General features: G+C 38.6%; 2 protein-coding genes across 3 annotated transcripts; both read left to right on the top strand.

Annotated features, from left to right (window-relative positions):
• The first annotated feature begins 2,744 nt into the window (after positions 1–2,744).
• Positions 2,745–6,801, top strand: LOC122078250. Of its 2 annotated transcripts, none has more exons than XM_042644155.1 (2): positions 2,745–3,485; positions 5,772–6,801. In XM_042644155.1, the coding sequence occupies exons 1-2, from the start codon at positions 3,400–3,402 to the stop codon at positions 6,643–6,645; spliced, it is 960 nt and encodes a 319-aa protein (XP_042500089.1). In that variant the 5' UTR covers positions 2,745–3,399; the 3' UTR covers positions 6,646–6,801. The 2 variants fall into 2 exon arrangements, with proteins under 2 accessions (XP_042500089.1, XP_042500088.1); XM_042644154.1 differs by lacking the exon at positions 2,745–3,485 and adding an exon at positions 3,499–5,621.
• A 9,120-nt stretch (positions 6,802–15,921) lies between these two features.
• On the top strand, positions 15,922–17,434 carry LOC122079086. The gene is made up of 2 exons (XM_042645330.1): positions 15,922–16,339; positions 16,420–17,434. Exons 1-2 carry the CDS (start codon positions 15,999–16,001, stop codon positions 17,291–17,293), a joined length of 1,215 nt encoding a protein of 404 aa, XP_042501264.1. The 5' UTR covers positions 15,922–15,998; the 3' UTR covers positions 17,294–17,434.
• Positions 17,435–18,515: the final 1,081 nt, after the last annotated feature.

Below are 18,515 nucleotides of genomic sequence, written 5' to 3'. Positions count from 1 at the left end.
TGCCTGAAAATTTTACAAACTAGCTTTTAGATAAAATTACACCGAATATTAAAAAAATCATATAAAAGTACAGTATACCTTGATGTGTACATCCCAAACACTCTCATCTTCAACTGTACAGGTCCTCGTCACGGAATTCTAACCAAAACCTGTAGTATCCAGTAGTCTCTTGAAAGCGCTGTAATCGAATCGCATTTTATTCATCTTATTCCTTAATTGAACCATCGTAAATGACCGATTAGCTTTTTCCTCAAGCCCCTTCTTGATATTGTTCCACCCACCTTTTATTGAAAGTGCTAGAACTCTTATTACCAACTTTCACTTGTTCAACCATTAATTTCAAGAGATAATCTTGTTCGCTTTGAGTCCATTTTGCTGCCTCGTTATTAGCTCTCGAAGTGGATGCCATTAGTCTAAAATTAGAAACACATCTCATTATAGCCTAAAAAAAGAAATAGTCTATGCACATCAAAGAAAAGGAGTTTCCAGGTGAAATTCAAAGAAAATGAGTATTTAACACTTTATTCTCAAGTTGTTCATTGGTATTTCCAGGTGAAATTCTAAAGCTGAACCCAAGTTACAAGGCTCCATCTGATTACAAGCCATTATTGAAAGAGGCTGTAGTACCTATTCCTGGAAGTCAGATGCTGGCCCTTGACTTTCTAGCACACTACCTTCTGCTTTGTCTCTTTCAGCAGTTACTGCCATTTTCTTAGTAAATGATTATTTATAATTAGCATTAGCCCGTTTGCCCTTTGTTAAACTTGGGTTACCTATTCAGCTGTTACCCTTTGTTAAACTTGGGTTAATTATTTATAATACCTATTCAGCTGTTACAAGTTTATTTATTAAACTGAAGATTTTATTAGTTTAAAAAAGGCTCAATAATGGTAACTCTGGTCTTTTAATCCTCTAAGTATATTCTAGAGGAAAAGGGAACTGCAAGGTGGATCTCCAACCAGAGAAATAACAGGAAAAATGATAGGGACTAATGAACAAAATAGAAGATAATAAGATAAGATTAAAAATCAGACAATTTAGAGTAGATGAACTAGAGGAGAAAATTAATAACTAAGAAAAGATCTAACTGTCCTAAAAACCTAGTCAAGTGATATTTTTTATGAGGACTGTTGAATGGTATAATATTACAAAAATCGTAATTCAGAAAGAAAGGCCAATAGTAAAGTCCTAGTGCTAAAGGAAGGCCAGAGTAGAGATGAGAGAACTAAGATGATAATAAATTCAGGTTTCAGATTAAGAACAATTAAAATATGACAGCAGAGAATTTCTCACAAAATTCCAGATCAATCTTGGCAGAATTGAAAGAGAAATTAGTAATATGAGCAAACTGGAATTGACACCAAAAATAGGGGTGCCATAAGCTAGTTAGAAGAGTAGAAAACTAACCTGGGTTCAAGAAGAAACAAAACAAAAGAGACTGTTAGAAATATAAACACAAACAGAGAAATAATATTCTAACTCTTTTCCTAATATTTATAGGAAATCAATTATGATTCAATCACTCAACAGACAAAATATAAGATCAAAAAGCCCACTTTAAACCTCTATGATCAAACTTGAGTACTTGACTAACTTTCATTAGCTATGAAAAACAAGGTAAATTAACCCCTTCTCTTTTTTTCCAGTGTTGCATCAGTTAAGAATTTTTGTTTTTGAGATTAACAGCTCTGCAAAATGTTTCTTTCTGCAATTGAATCAGGAAACTGGAGCTAATGACTTCAAATTTGTTGGGTGTGTCGATACTTGAGACTGAGAGAGCGAGAGAGCGAGAGAGCGAGACAATACCTGTTGCAGGGAAGCGGCGACTTTGATCGTGAGTTGCAGGGAAGCGACGATCATGAGAGGCAAGGAAGCGGCGACCGACGACCGACCGGCGACCGACGACCGACCGGCGACCGACGACCAACCTGCGACCGACTTGCGACCGAGAGAGAGATACAGGGAAGCGGCGACTGACCTGCGACCAACCTGCGACAGAGAGAGAGAGACAGGGAAGCGGCGAAGGAGAGAGAGGGCAGTGGCGACCGAGAGGAGAGACCGTTGCAGGGAAGCTGCGACTGTTGTAGGGAAGCGGCGACCGTTGCAGGGAAGCGGCGACAGTTGCAGGGAAGCCGCGACCGAGAGAGTGAAAACCTATTGCAAGTTTTCCTTAGGATTTTGGGGGTTTTTGATCGTGACATGGAGAAAAGGGATTGTGGGGGTTTTGAATAGTTTTGTTCTTTTAAGTTTCTAAAAGAATAGAAAAGCAACTTTTTGGTACTCTTGCAATGTATTCTTTACTCATTCTTTTTCATTGGTTCATTCCGGGGGAATACAAAAATGAACCGGACGTGCCAAACATATTTCTGTTCTATTTACATTCCCGCAGAATAGAAGAACACCAGAAACATTCTCCCAGAGTGTTATCAAACGGCACCTAAGTGTCCTTTGAAAATACATGAAAGGTTATTGAGAATTTCATCACAAAAAAAAAAAAAAATTACAATAGGTAAACATATGAGAGGTCATAGAAGAAGATATAAAGGACAAATGAAATAAAAAGACACAAGAAATCAATAGATAATTTGAATTTTCCATTAATTAAATAACGGAGGAATTATCACCCCATCTCCTTTACTTGGTCTAAATATCATGTTCCCTAGGTTTTATGAAAAATATCAGTCTCCTTCTCGTAATCTGAAAGATTCTATCAGCCATCTCATTAATCATTAACGGTGTTAAAGAGAGAAAAAAAAAAAAAAAAAAAAATTACCCCTTAGTCATCTTCAACATAAGAAATCCCCAAATCCATCTCAACCTATGACTCAGTGCTTCAAACAAATCTAACCTCAGCCTTACGATTAAAGACTTCCAATCGCATTGGACAACCCTGGCGTAGGGTTTCGAAGAAGCACAGGGCGGTGGCGTTAATGCATGGGGTTGCAGCGACAGCCGGTTTTAGAGAAGATGACCGTTGCCACTACTCCCAAACATCTCGACGAAGCTCGACTACAACAGGAAGAAAAAAAAATTAAATGAAATCAATTAGCGAACAGAGATGAGTTCGGTAAGCATCTCTGTTTCCACGATTGCCCGGGTTCACCGTCATTCCTTTGTTAGTCACCGGTGATGTGACTCCCGTGGGCCGTGTTCGACAGTCATTTCTTTACAAAGCAAAAGAGGAATCCTAGAGCAATATAACAATGACAGGTCAGAGGCTAAGAGTGGGAGGAAACGGTGACTCGTGCAATTGGACGCACCGTCATGCCCCACTTCTCTTGTTCTGAGCAATTCTCCTTCAACCCCTCCCAGTTTTCTGCAATTCTACCAATCGTTCCCATCTTGCTTCTGTGTCAAATATGATCTAAGCTTAGACTTTCAGTTTGTACAATCCCTTCAATGTTGAGCTCTGGATCCTCAGGGAATTTGGGATTTAGGCTCCGATTCGAGTCCTCTCTGCTGTCAAGGGCCTTCAATCATGTAAGGTATGCAACAAAGCTAATATCCCCAATCTAATTCATGTCATTCCATGAAGAATTTGTAATATTGTATTTACAATTCTGGAACGGTGATTTGGAAATGGAAATTTCTACTCAAAAACACCTCCACTGGCCCCTACATGATCTACATGGGTTTATGATCTCAACGTTCTTTGAGGAATCCCTGATGTAATTTGATCGTAATTCAGTTGGGACACCAACAACTCAGGTACATAACTTTCCTAAGCGACTCTTCCGACCGCTTCAATTTCTCGTCACCAAAATCTAAAGTATTCTTACCAAACTCATCTCTGTTTGGTAAGATAAAGGTCATGGTCAATCAGGCAGTGAAGTGAACACTGAACTCTCATTCTTAAGAGAGGAGAAGACATGTGGTTTTCCATTAAACACTTTTTCTGTTTCAAGCTTTTCCCTTCCTCTGCAACTCTCCCTTCAGCCCTTTTTCATCTTCAGCCTCTGCCTCTATCAATCTACCCTTCTCGTCTGCTCTTTTTCTTTTTCTTTCTTCTCTAGCTATGAACATGACCTTGCAACAGTTTTGCAGCAGCAGCACTGTTAACTCATGGAATTGGCTTAGTAATCATTTTTCTACCTCCTCTTCCCCTCCTTCAATGAGGTTTTTAGCTGATATGGGCTGTCTCTCCTAAGTGCTTTATTCTAATGGAGAAGAAGTGTTGGAGGATGGGGAGAGAAGAAGAAGAAGAGGGGGTTTCTGGTGGTTGATGGTTAAGGAAGAAGAAAAAAGGTTGAAGTGGTCAGAGATGCGTCACCCGACGAATTGCATGTCAACGCCAGAGAGTGCTTGAACTAAGAATATGAGTGTGCTTCAATTTAGTTCTATCATCTTGAAGAAGGACAATCATGGAATCTCACATCATGGGGTAGTTTAGAGATTATAAAGAATAAGGTAAAGCTGATATCATCACTTAACGGTACTTTCTTGTGAACAGGGATGATTGATAGAATTTTTCAGATTAAGGGGAGAGGGAGGGTGAGGGGAGTGATAATTTTTGAAAAACCTATGGTTACATGATATTTCGAGTAACTAAGAGGAGTGATAATTCCTCTAAATAATAATTTAAAATCCAACACTCATGTACTGAATTAGATTTCGTTACCTTTAATTGCATGCTAAGAGGGTTGGCAAATAGCAAGGGCCGCGGTGTACTCGACTGTTTGATAGAATGCCTTGTTAGGAAATAGAAACGCAACAGTTGTCTCATGGAATCTCAAGTGGGTGACTACAAGCAAGTGCTCAAGGAAGGTGGGTTCATGGTTACATTGACAAGTGTGGGATTGAGCATGATAGATAATAGATAATTGGAATGCAATGATCAAAGGCTTGGCAACAAGTGGTCAGATCCTGGCTCTCCAACTTTTTCAGAGATGGGATCTTCGGGAGGTTCACCCAATGCGATAACATTTGCCTCTGTTTTGAATGCCTCCAACCATGGGGGTTTGGAAGTCTGGAGTTTTCCAGAATTGAACCGGACATCGCATACTAGTCAGTCAAACACGTAACCAAACTTTTCCACATGGCTCAGAACTCAAGGCGGCTACGCTTCGCATCAATTATAGAGTTTTCCAGTTCATCTTTCGTGAGGAATTCATCAATCCAGGTACCCTTATCATGACCCGTTCTTGTTCATTTATATATATATATGGGGATATTTGGTTGTGTTGCAAATACAAAGAAAAAAAAAAAAAAACAGAGCAGGTTGAGACTTTCAGCTGATTCCAGAGATAAAGATATAGAGATATTTTGAAGAGACAGAATAGAATGTATTTGACAAGATATCTGTCCCAGTACAAGCAATTCCCCAGCTCTCTCTCTTTACCTCCACCTGAAGGTCCGAATTCTGGTTATCTTGTTATTCAAGATGAAGATTCTATAGGTACCACTTGTTTTGGGTTGTGCAAAGATAAATACATCCACGAGATGCCATTCCCTCAAAACAAGATCCTTACTGTCGAATACTCAACAACGTCTGGACATAACCCTACAACAGGGACACAGAACCATGTTCGTTATACTGATGATGTCTATTTCATCCCAGCTCTTAATCAACCTTTATCTTCCAATCGATACTACGTTATAAAGGCACATGGCCGACATAAAGGGTATGTATCAATGATCCCGTTTGATATGCTGGGTTTATGGGCTTATATGGGAACTTATTGGGATCTGTTGTGAAACCCTAAAAATTCTAACATGATATTCATAGTTTAATTCTTGAAATTTGTGTTTAAGATTTTAGATTTAATTTGCAGGGAAGCATATGCAACTTCGAATGAGGAAGAGACTTGTTGCTGTTTCAACACTATTAAGGAAATGAAGCCCAGAGAATTGGATCACAAGGATGTGTATCAGCAGATTGAAGTCATAGCTTTGGAGATGACATGTTGTGGTCCTAGTGGTTATGTTGCCAGATCTGTAGCTCAAGATGGGGTTCCTCCGCGGTTCCTAGCGAGAAAAGGATGGAAGGTTTATACTTCAACTCCACGCCATTACCAGTTATGCGAAGCTCAGGGCATCAACTACTCTCTCCGGGCACGGCTACCACAGTTTGATTTCCCATTGTCTACTAAGAGCTCTGAGATTATGGTTGTGGGGAAGTGGTACAGTCCGTTCATGTTTATAAATGAAGAAGGAAAGTTGAAAGATCAGATGAAGAGATCGATGTTTTATGAGATCACACTGGAGCAACAGTGGAAACAGATTTATGAAGGGGAGAACAATCTCAATGACCATAATAATTTTGTGGCTGTGGATGTTTCTGTTCAAAGAGAGGTGGCACTGCTCTTTGGCAATGAAGCTCTACATAATCACACTCAAGTGACTGAAGGTGTGATCTGGTTTAGTACTGTAAATGGAGAGGGCAGAGGAGGAGAATCAAAGGTGGGATTGAGTTCGGCAGTTATGGAGAGGATGAGATGGGAGCAAGAAAGAGTGGGATGGGTTGGTGGGAATGAAAAACAAGTGAGAATTGAAAGGGTAGAAGAGTTTGAAGGAGGGAAGGATGGGTGGAAGAAATATGGTTGTTATGTATTGGTGGAGAGGTTTGTGTTTAAGAGAATGGATGGAAGCTTGTTACTAACCTATGAGTTTAGGCATGCCCATCAAATTCGAAGCAAATGGGAATGAGTATTAGTGACCTACTACTACTATATATGAGATATAGATACCCTTTTTTTTTATTCTTCATTTTAATATTGGTGACAACATTAGATTGCATTAGATCATTGTATCTATGGAATATTGGAATATGGAGTGAATATTATGTAAACTTCGCTTATTTTCTTTTTTTGGGTTGCAGACTTAAATTTAGTTGATTCAATATTCATCAAAAAGGGAAGTACTTGATTCCAACACTTGCTCTTTACTTTTGGATAACACATGATTCTACCATTGGAATATATGTTAGCTAATGTCGCCTGTGCCACATTTGTTACCATCAAATAGTGGTGTTTGGGATGGTAACAACCGGATAATCACCTTTATGAGAGGGGTTATCGACTTCTCGGATAAATGGATAAATTGTTACATGTCCTGGTTTTGGGTTATGCCAATGGACTCCACCATCAAGAGATAATATGATGTGGAGGAGGTTTTTAAAGAATTCCTTGATGGGTTGGACTAGCCAAAGTACTCCGAATCAAGACAAAAGTACAGATTTTTATAACTCAACTTCTAAATGTCATAACTTTCGACTCAAGCACAGTTACAGGACTCATAATACCTTTTTGAAAACGACATCCAATGCTTTAGGATGAAAATCTTCTGTTTTTTCCATCCCTGTTTTTCCTTGTTTTGTTATATGCAGAATACGACACGTAGACAACTTTAAGATCAACGGTCAAGATTGGGTGAGGATTATTACATCCGGTGCGTTAATCTTAAAGTTGTCCACGTGTCGTGTTCTGCATATAGCAAAACAAGGAAAAACATGGATAAGAAAAACAGAAGATTTTTTTCCTGAGCAGTGAGGATGGTAGAAAGTGTCTCTTGATTTTTAAGAGTTGCAAAAAGTACTATGAGGCAAGAACTCATTCCAGAGCTAAAGACCCTCCAATCCACAAGCTAGCAAAACCCTAGATTTTAAGAGAAACTGAATTGAGTATTAGACTTTGAGACAATCTTTATCTTGTCCCAAAACAAACGAAATAAAACAGAAAAAATAAAATAGGAAATATATATCCCAAAATTGTGCACAAAAACTTCGAAGGCAAAAAGTGCATCCATAAAGCATTGGAAAAAAATCCTTTGTTTTTTTCATCCCTGTTTTTCTTTCATCCTTCAGATCCCACTTGATCCATTATCTTCTCCGCCTTTTTGAAGGAAAATCTATTATCACTGCCTCCCTTTTCCGCCCTGAAGGTCTGAAACTGTCAAACACGACATTTTTCCGCTTCAATGTTTTATATTCCGCTGCGACCTGAGAAGAAGAAACCATTTTGGTCAAACAAGAGAAGTTGGATTTGTTACAACTCCGTTCAAGTCTAGAAGCACTGGTTTTGATTGAAAAAAGAGAAGTGGGTTTTCAGTGTCTCCTTTGGTTTTGGATTTTCGGTTATTGATTGTCGTTCGAACCTTGGTAGGCCACTTTTGGTTCGGAGCCATGGTGTCTTCTCTCGGGAATTGTTTCTCTGTTAAGGGGTCGAATCAGATTGAATTGAAAAAAAAATAGGGTTCTTGGGTTTTGTCCCACCAAGGGCATTTTAGTTTATAGAGTCGAAACCCTCAAGTCTCTTGGCTTTGAAGAGCGAATTTAAAGGAGCATAGGTGTGTATTTCAGATCAGAGGGCTTTGGATGATTGGATTTCCTCATGCACTTCAAAGTTCTCTGTCAATGTATTTGTACCTGCTGCATCTTCTTCTTCTTCTTCTCTGTTTCTCCCTACCATTTTATTCTTAAGCAGTTCTGTTCTCTGGGTTGTGAAGGAAATTCATTTTTAGGTAGCAGGGTGAAGAAATGTCTGCAACAAACATTTCACATGCCCTGATCTAAGACACATTAGCTAAGGCAAGGCAAATACTGCCACATGGTTTCAACATTCTTCAACCAAACTGAGCTACTTTTTAGAGAGAGAGAGAGACAGAGACAGAGACAGAGAAATTGCGAAGGCTACAATAGCATTGTGCTTCCGTAGTAAATTCATGCATGTGACATATTTGATCTTTTTATACACACCCCTCCTCACTGTGTTAGTTGAAATTTCAAAAAACCATGTTACTCTCTAATGAAAAAAAAAACCTTTCCTTCCGCTCTCTTTGCATATGTAGAGGGGAGGGGGCATCATCCATGACAATCATCCTCTTAAGACGCAGCTCCTCGAGGTGACGATATGCAAAGGGCAATACATCAAGCCATGATCGGAAATCGGCTCCCTAGTTGGCCGTTACGAGGCTTTCCCTTCATGGTAGCGGAGTAGCAGTTACCCATGAACACATGAATTTCCGCAGTGTATCAGTCCTTGCAAACAAGAGAAACAGAGCTCCTATCCTTTTGGGACTTCACGAAACCCAGATCAAGCTTCTCCTCCTTAGGCGGATCCTTTTTTATTTTAGAAGCAATCCTCAATATCTAACTCCAAAATGCCATCGCTATCCTAAAACGAACAAAGAAAAGAAGTTTAACTGATTGTCTCTTTTATAAAACTTTGGATTAAGAGAAACAAGGGCTGGATTCACAAAACACTCTCATGAAACTGCAGGTTTCTTTTCTTTCAAGCAAAAATTGCAAGGAGAAAATGAAAGAAAATAATAATAATAATAATAATAACTTTCGTAACAAGGATCAAAATGTCGGAAAAGATTTACAGACGCCGCCATTAATGCGTCAAATCCAGCCCCAAACCAAACACAATTTCAAAACAAAGAACTTTCCTCACCGCTCCACAGCGTCTCTGGAGAACTTCAACCCCCAAACATCTAGGGGATAATAAACAAGGAGAATCTTACAGCCCTAGAACTAGAAAAGAAGATCTGGCATGGAAGGTCATAATTTCTTGCCGTAAGAACCCTCTGAGACAGAAAGAGAGAGAGAGAGAGAGAAGAATCTGAACAGAAAGAGGACTTGAATGGCTAGATCTTAACAAGCACCTGCCATTAACGAGTTTGAAAAACTCTACTGACCAGAAGAAAAAGTAAAATGAACCTGGTTCTTTAGTAACAAAGAACCAGCTAAATCTGTAGAAGTTCTACCAGATTTTGTGAGGATGGTTCAAGATTTGCAAAGGAATCCTAATAATATGAGCATGAATTTGGCGGGTCAAAGGATGATGCAAGTTGGGTTTTGATCAACATAAAAATGAGGGCTCCAATTTCAGAAGAAATGGAGGTGCCTGAGCTGAGTCGGAGGCAGAGGCAGAGAAGCAACCAGAGCCTAAGCTAGAGGTTGAAGAAGGGCATTTTGGACATTCAGTGGTCTGATATTATGTGATATCATCACTTAACAGGTCTAATTTGACGGACATTAATGGATTAGATTAAAGTGTAAGAATCTAAAAAAATTCAATAGAAGAGATGTAAATCGTTCAAACTCTTGAATTCATATGTAATTTAATAAAGTACAAGGGAGGGGGAAATTATTAATTGACCTGAATGGCAGTTGAGATTTCTATTTAAAATGTTATAAAGGGTAACAACGGACACCAAACTGTTCTTTGCATGTACTTTCAATTTACTTTTTATCCAAAAAAAAAAAAAAATCTATTTATTAAATGTCAAACAATGTTATCATTCCATTAAAAAATAACAACCAACACAAGAAACAGGAAAAAAGGTTGTTAGGTGCTCCATTTTCTCATTGAGGCCAGACCTAAACATGTGCTCGAGAGATAGTTGTCCCCACAACACCTCACACAACTATCTCCTCTTCAATAGCGAGTTGATCTTCATCACTCCCACATGATGTTTTCTAGCTAACAGTGGATGAGGGGTTATTTTTAGAGATCATGTTGGCAAACCTTTGTTAGAGAGCCCTGAACCTTATTTGTTCAATTCGGAATTCTTCAGGCTATTGAAGACAATTGGAAACACCTTATTATTGAATCCAACAACAAAGATCTCATCTTATACCTTTCTGATTAGTGCACATTTCCTCCAGCTTTAGTTTTTTCGTTCATTTTCGATATCTCTCATTTGTTGTACTCTTATTTCTATACCAAGGGAGGTAAATAGTTTGACTGACTCGTTGCCAAGAATGACTGATCTATAAAGTGTATGACTGATGGATATCATCCATTCCATGGTTTCTTAAAGGGGTGTTTGGTTCGATAAATCACATGGTGTATGTATCGGATATGAATGTCAATCTTTTGATAGACATTCTTCTGAATTATGTTTCTTTCTAAAAAATCGTTTGGTTGTCTTAAGGCTAGTGCATGTTTCTCGCGGGTTGAGATATTAACTTCCGTAGAGAACGTCTTTCCGCTTTCTCCTTTTATACTAGGTGGTAAAAAGGTTGCTCAAATAAGTTTAAGTGTTGAGGTGAACTCAAATTTGGAACACATCCTTTGTAATATGGTCATTCATGGGAAGTAGGATGCTCACTTATGAGGGTCATCCTAATGGAACCAAACAACTCCAAAAATTAAGAATTATCATTCTAAAAAATGTCATCCCAAAGATTTACCGAATCAAATACCCCCTAAAACTTGATATTCGGAGGCCATGCACGGTATACGTTCTTATGAATAAATTCCACTTTATCCAAAAAAAAAAAAAAATCTTTATTAACTAAAGCATTTGTACTGGCAAGGACTAACTCTAATTTTATTCTTGTGATGGTAAGATAATGATATTTGTTCTTTTGTTTTGCATTAAAAATAAATAAATAATTAATTAATTAATTAAAATGAGAAGAATCCTTGTCCATCGCCACAAATCCTGATATTTCATGGATAACCTTTCAAATCTTTGACAGATATAATGCCCCGTCCCAGAATATGGTTATTATTAATTTATTGAAGTGGTTGACAAGTTAATGTTCTAAATGGATTAAGTTAATGAGATGTCAGACTCCAGAGGGTAGATATTTATATTCAAATAAAGTAGCATTAATATATATTAATGGGAGAATGGATAGGTATGCTAGCGTGGTATCTAAGAATTAGGAATGCTAGCATACTTAGATCGTTGGATTGCATTTAATTGATTTAAGTCGTTAAATTTAAAAATATTATTTTAACTTTTAAATACATTAGGAGAGTGGCAAGAGTATACCCCTCAACCACATACGGTATCCTTGGGAAGAGGGATGTCAGTCAACTTTCCCTGGAAAAACAGGATTTTTTACCAGAAAGAGGGGATATGAGTAACGCATCTCTCTCCCTCTTCCTCATTTGTTCTTCTCTCTTCTTCTTCTTCTTGGCGAACCTCGTCTGCAACTCTCGGTGACCCATCCTTTGCTCACACCTATCTCTACCTCTTCCTCATTTCTCTTTTCTTCTTCTTCTACCCACTGCAACAAAGTGATATGGAACATCTTTGCGACCTATATTGACCTTGCTTTGTTGTTTGGAGCCAGGTTAACGTCAGTGTGAAAAGTAGCCTTGGTGGTGTTGAAGGAAGATATTGGAATACTTGGCTGCATTATAATCTCTGTAGGCCTACAAATTTATAAGCTAAGTTTACGAGCCTCTTCAATCATGAAGAAGAGTCTTTCCCTTTCTATATGGCTCAATTATTACTAATGTGACTATGTTATGTTATGACATGTATCTCTTCTTATGAAATCCAGCTGCAAAAACAAGGGAAGTATGTGGGCTTCTTCATGCATTAGAAGAAGGAAATTGCGATCAATATAGGATAATTTATTGAAAATTACTGATTGTGATGAACATATTTTTGCTTCTTCCTTCTCACACTCCAACAAACAAAGAAAATGGGGGAAAAAGAAAAAAAAGAAAAACAGAGGATGGCTTTAGCCTATTGCAGAGGAATAATGTCTAATCTAATAGGAGACCTAGGCCGTCATTGTCAAGTACCTATAGCCAAAGAAGAAGCAAGCGACCATGAGCGGAACAAAGAACTCGATGAAGCTCTTAAATTTGGGCAACCCATCTTCCTTGATCACGAATGTTGACATCTCTTTGCCCTTGCATTCTTTGTATGAAGCAGTAGCAATAGCGTCTCCTTCTTGTACCTTGAATCCTTGGAGGATGCCCACCTAGTACTTGGCTAGCATGTTCTGATAAGCCTTGTTGTGGCCAATATCCTCGAATTCTTTCATAGTATCCTTTCCTGCTACCTCTACCAGTACCTCCTCTCCTCCCGGATGTTCATTCGGTATTTTAGTCACATCCAACATCTGTAATTCATAGATTTTAGAAGAAATCATTTGAGGGAATCTCTAACAGAAATAGATATAACTCGACAGACGACCTCTTCTTCAAGGTCCAGTAAATATATATAATCTCTGGTGAGCTTCCTCTCACATTAGCAGAGGGTTGTGGAACTTCTTCTCTGACCAACACCGCACATTAGACATTAATATATTAGGTTCCGAAAGATAAAGTGTTATGTTCCCAAGACCAATGTCAGTTATGTATAACTGTACAATTGACGCATCTGAACATATATATTTTAATAATATTTCTATCTTCATTTTTACGTGTAGAATTGTACAGATACTTACATCTCCTCAATGGCATTGATTATATCTATTTAATCTAATGGTGAAAAATCACTAGCATACCTAATTCTTAGGTGACCTGCTAATATACCTGTCATTTTCCCTATATTAATATAACAAATCGAGAAAAGAGTCACGTACAAGAAAAGGGAGGCGATTGGATTTATTTATAAATAAATATAATAATTTAAATAATGATAATTTACAGCGCCACCCCCTGGAGAATGCCAGTATTATAGAAACATATACTCTTTTTCACCAAATTAGACTCAGACCCCATGCCATCCGTCTCTGTTAAGTGAGGAATTGAAATGACTATTGTACCCTTTTGACTAAAACAGATTCATCGTCTTTTTTCAGAGTCATCTCCCATTTTCACCTTCACCTTCACCTTCACCTTCACCTTCACCTTCACCTTCGTGTCCAACTGTACCGCCAACGGTATCCCTCCCTTCTTCACATCCGACTTCAACGCCAAAGCTGACGAGGAGCCCACATCTGAACCGCCAACTGTCCCACATAATATTGTTGGTATTGTTGCTGCTGCTGCTGTTGCACCACCCGGCCTTGCTGAATAAGGAATCCCGACAATCGGCTCTTTGTTCTTAGACATTTCTTCCCTGCGATTTCTTTTTTATCTGATCTGATGATACCCTTTTTTTATCGATGGAACTATCCAATCGAATGTGAAACATTCTCTGCAAATCTGTTGTTAGATTGACTGCTTGAATCTGAAATCTAGGCGCAAAGGAAGCATCAAGATACAGTATCCAATCTTTGAGAGAGCAATTGAGATTGATGGAATAGAAATGTCGCCTAAATAGGCCACCGTAGCATTCCCCAGAAGCAGAATCACTATAAAACGATCCTCCCTGGCCTTCTCAAAGGTAATTGCAGCCACATTGCCCTCAATGTACAAAGTGAAGGGAAGTAGAATAGAGCTGTCATGGAAGCCATATAGAGAAGCAGATTCATGGAGTGAAGCTTCTCGTCCTCCGATGTTAAAATTAATCCTTGGACCACCAACTTCAAAGCTCGGCCACCGGTGCATCCGATAAACCAGACCAGATCGCTACCTGTGTGCTCAAATTAATACTCTACAATTGAAACCCTAACCCAAGAATCAGCTCACCTCGATCACTGCGACTCCAATTTCTCAGCCCTCGACATGCCAACCCCAGTCCGCTTCACCGAATCAAATAGGGGCATAACCATCCTCCTGTAATGGACCGGCTGGAGAGCTCTTCGTGAAGGTCGATCTCTACATCTGAAACGCCAATCTATTTTAGACGAAACCCTAGTATCTTGCCGACCCTCGAAGTGATCTTTGCGTCCCATATGCTGTGAGAACTTGGGAACCTGTTGAGATTCGCTCTATATTGGGCCACGAATTCTTGCTCGGAGGAAGAAGCCATGGCAAATATTGAATAAGTTCTAGGGCTTATGACTTGGGCAGTAATTTTTCTGCAACTCACAGTTCCCAAGTTCAATCGAGATGCATCCGTCCGATGCCGATGCCGATGCCGATGCCGATGCCGATGCCGCTGCCGCTGCTATTTCCGTTGCTCGGAACGATCGCTGGTGATCCAACAATTATGATTTGGGTGAAAGAAACATTAACTTATTGGAAGGGTATTTTTGATATATCCTATTTTATATGGGTATTTTGAAATTTAAAATAAAATATAGTTGCTGACATCAACAAATAAGGTATATTCTATAATAGTAACTGACGATAGGGGTCTAAGTCTAATTTAATAAAATAAAAAAACTATTTTTATAATTGTTACATTCTCGGGGGATGACGCTGTAAATCACCCTTTAAATAAAAAGAGGGAGAGAGATATTATTAGTATATTATAGTAAAGAAAAAGACAGAAAGAAAGGGGGAGAATGAGATAAAACGGCACTTGGATGACTAGACAGAATCAGGCCAATTTTTATTTTTTTTTAAATGGATCAGGTCAATTCTCCCCAGCATTTTGAGCTTCTAATGGTGGATAAGGTGGAATCAATCTTTCTGCGTCAAGTGACTTGGATAGGTTGTGAGTATTTGCCATGTTTAGACAAATGAGCTATGTGCGTGTATGAAAAAAGTAATAGTATATGTATTATTTTACTATGAATGGTTATGTTAGGTTCCATCTTACTGAACTATCCTCGTATCTCACACCACTATTTCATGTCTCGCAAATCAGTTGTGACTTGGTACAGAGGAAAGACCGACTAAACAGATATGAATTGCATTTTCAGATATTAATTGTAATTTGTACATAACGACATAGGTGGATAAAGAAATGCTATGTAATTAGGGATTGTATGGATAGACGCGCGGTTTCAAGTTCGATTCTCCATCTATACATCTATAATTTAAATGAAAATTATAATGATAAATTACTGCATTAGTCTCCTCAAAGATTAATCGAGGTGTGCATATATTGGTCCATGGATTTAATGGATTGTCATGTATGTTCGGTAGAATTATCAAAGTAGTGCAGTGGGTCTCATGATGAATAGTAACCCGATCGTCATAGATTAAAGTTTTATTTACTTATTTAACCGTTTGCAGGCATGTACCCATATCTTACTCAGATTTAGGGTCTTACATAGAATGAGGCGCAAGTCGTCAAGCGCGTAACGTAAAAAGGCCAAACTTTCCACTTGTCTCAGAAGTCAAGTCCGGCTGCAATATTAGACCACTTGTTTTGTGTGGAAATCTTGAATCCACGTGCCCTTTAGTCGTCTTGTTCCGTGTCTATAAATGTTTGGTTGTATGCAACTATAAAGGGAAAACATAGAAGGTTTGGTTGAGACTTTCAGATTCGAGAGATAAAGAGATATTTTGAAGAGACTGAATAGAATGTATGTGACAAGATCTCTCTCCCACTACAAGCAAATCCCCAGCTCTCTCTCCTTACCTCCACCTGAAGGTCCAAATTCAGGTTATCTTGTAATTCAAGATGAAGAATCTGTAGGTACCACTTGTTTTGGGTTGTGCAAAGATACATACATTCGAGAGATGCCATTCCCTCAGGACAAGATCCTTACTGTCAGCTACTCAACAACATCTGGACACAACACCACAACAGGAGCACCAAACCATGTTACTTATACTGATGATGTCTATTTCATCCCAGCTCTTAATCAACCTCTTTCTTCCAATCGATACTACGTTATAAAGGCACATGGCCGACATAAAGGGTATGTACAAAAATGGACCCTGTTTGATATTCATAATTTGATTCTTGAAATTGTGTTAAAATTTTAGATTGAATTTGCAGGGAAGCATATGCAAGTTCGAATGAGGAAGAGCCTTGTTGCTGTTTCAACACTGTTAAGGAAATGAAGCCCAGAGAATTGGATCACGAGGACGTGTATCAGCAGATTGAAATCACAGCTTTGGAGATGTCATGTTGTGGTCCTAGTGGTTATGTTGCCAGATCTGTAGCTCAAGATGGGGTTCCTCCACGTTTCCTAGCTAGAAAAGGATGGGAGGTTTATACTTCAACTCCACGCCATTACCAGTTATGCGAAGCTCAGGGCATCAACTACTCTCTCCGGGCACGGCTACCACACTTTGATTTCCCATTGTCTACTAAGAGCTCTGAGATTATGGTTGTGGGGAAGTGGTACAGTCCATTCATGTTTATAAAGGAAGAAGGAAAGTTGAAAGATCAGATGAAGAGATCGATGTTTTACGAGATCACACTGGAGCAACAGTGGAAACAGATTTATGAAGGTGAGAACAATCTCAATGGAGATAATTTTGTGGCTGTAGATGTTTCAGTTCAAAGAGAGATAGCATTTCTCTTGGGCAATGAAGCTGATCTGCACAATCACACGCAAGTGACTGATGGTGTGATCTGGTTTAGTACTGTGAATCGAGGGGGAGGAGGAGGAGAATCAAAGGTGGGATTGAGTTCGGCAGTTATGGAGAGGATGAGATGGGAGCAAGAAAGAGTGGGATGGGTTGGTGGGAAAGAAAAACAAGTAAAGGTTGAAAGGGTAGAAGAGTTTGAAGGGGGTACGGATGAGTGGAAGAAATATGGTTGTTATGTATTGGTGGAGAGGTTTGTATTTAAGAGAATGGATGGAAGCTTATTACTGACCTATGAGTTTAGGCATACCCATGAAATTCGAAGCAAATGGGAATGAGTATTATTGAAAATGATGTGGGCTCCCACTTTGACTGCATTACATTTTATCTAGTTTTCTTCTGTAGAAATATGAGTCTGGATGAGATAGATACTTTTTATGTTTCTTTTTCGACCTTTCGTTTTGGGTGATGTTTATAAATTGTTATATTTATGTTGTTTGCATTAGCTTATTATATGTATGGAATATGGAGTGAATAAATTGTAATTTTTTTTTTTTAACTTAAATTTATTTCCTTCAATGTTCACCAAAAATGAAAGTACTTTATTAATAGGACATGTGAGCATGAACCCCAAGGGATTAGCGCAGTCGATTTGGAGGGGACACGGTACTCCGTCTCAGGAAGCGAGGTCTCGCGATCACCACACAAGAGTTTCCCTGACCCCAGGGACTAGTCCAGTCAAAGATCCAGACACCCTAAGTAAAAAAAAAAAAAAAAAGATCCTTGTGTGTGAATCAATCCCATATAAGAACCTGATCCACTCTCGGCAAACACTGCCACATTGTCTCAAAGTTCTTTAACCAAATTGAGCTACTATTTTATATATAGAGAGAGAGAGGCTACAATACTAAGTTCATATGATTTATCATCATAACTTATAGCCCGAAACAATTATTAATTAGATTCAACACCGGAAAAAAAAACATGATTTTAATGACCAAGAGCAACCTCTTAAGGGTATTTAAAGGTGCCAAGATTTAATCAACAATAGTAACTTTATCACCATTAACATACAGCTGCAATGGCTGGACAAAAACATGGCAGAACTCTCCAAAACACAATGGTTACCATGTCTATCACCTTCCCAAGCAAGTCTTTTCGTGCATGTTAGCATGTGCAGTAGTTTGATTGCTGCTAGCGTGAAAGCCGTTGTGTAAGAACGCGTAAGTAGGTTGCACACTAGAGTACTTTGACTTTCTTCGCATTTGGATTGAAATGAAGATTCAAATATGTTATGGCAAAGAAAAAATAGCCAAGGTAGAGATGTTTGTTCCGAAGACCCCCTTACAAGCTTCAATTGATTAGATTGCCCTCTGCATTCTCCTAACTCTAAGTTGGAACCGACAATTTAGATGGGAGGAACAATGAAAATATGCTCAGATCTATCTTCTGACTTCTCCAACAATGCATCATTAATGGAAGTAATTCTATTGCTTCTATTATGCATTAAGCTTTGAACAAGATAATGAAGTTAAGCTTGATTAAATCTTTTCACTTCCT

Source organism: Macadamia integrifolia, chromosome 5 (assembly GCF_013358625.1).
Source record: "Macadamia integrifolia cultivar HAES 741 chromosome 5, SCU_Mint_v3, whole genome shotgun sequence".
In the NCBI taxonomy this organism is placed as follows: domain Eukaryota; kingdom Viridiplantae; phylum Streptophyta; class Magnoliopsida; order Proteales; family Proteaceae; genus Macadamia; species Macadamia integrifolia.
The sequence above is the reverse complement of the archived record's forward strand: the minus strand, read 5'-3'. Positions and strand labels throughout refer to the sequence as shown.

Bases quoted from the DNA above. Each gene is read 5' to 3' on its own strand.
- LOC122078250 (XM_042644154.1), top strand. From the start codon at position 5,281: ATGTATTTGACAAGATATCTGTCCCAGTACAAGCAATTCCCCAGCTCT. The intron at 5,622-5,771 runs GTATGTATCAAT...TTTAATTTGCAG, and splicing joins GCACATGGCCGACATAAAGG to GGAAGCATATGCAACTTCGA.
- LOC122079086 (XM_042645330.1), top strand. From the start codon at position 15,999: ATGTATGTGACAAGATCTCTCTCCCACTACAAGCAAATCCCCAGCTCT. The intron at 16,340-16,419 runs GTATGTACAAAA...TTGAATTTGCAG, and splicing joins GCACATGGCCGACATAAAGG to GGAAGCATATGCAAGTTCGA.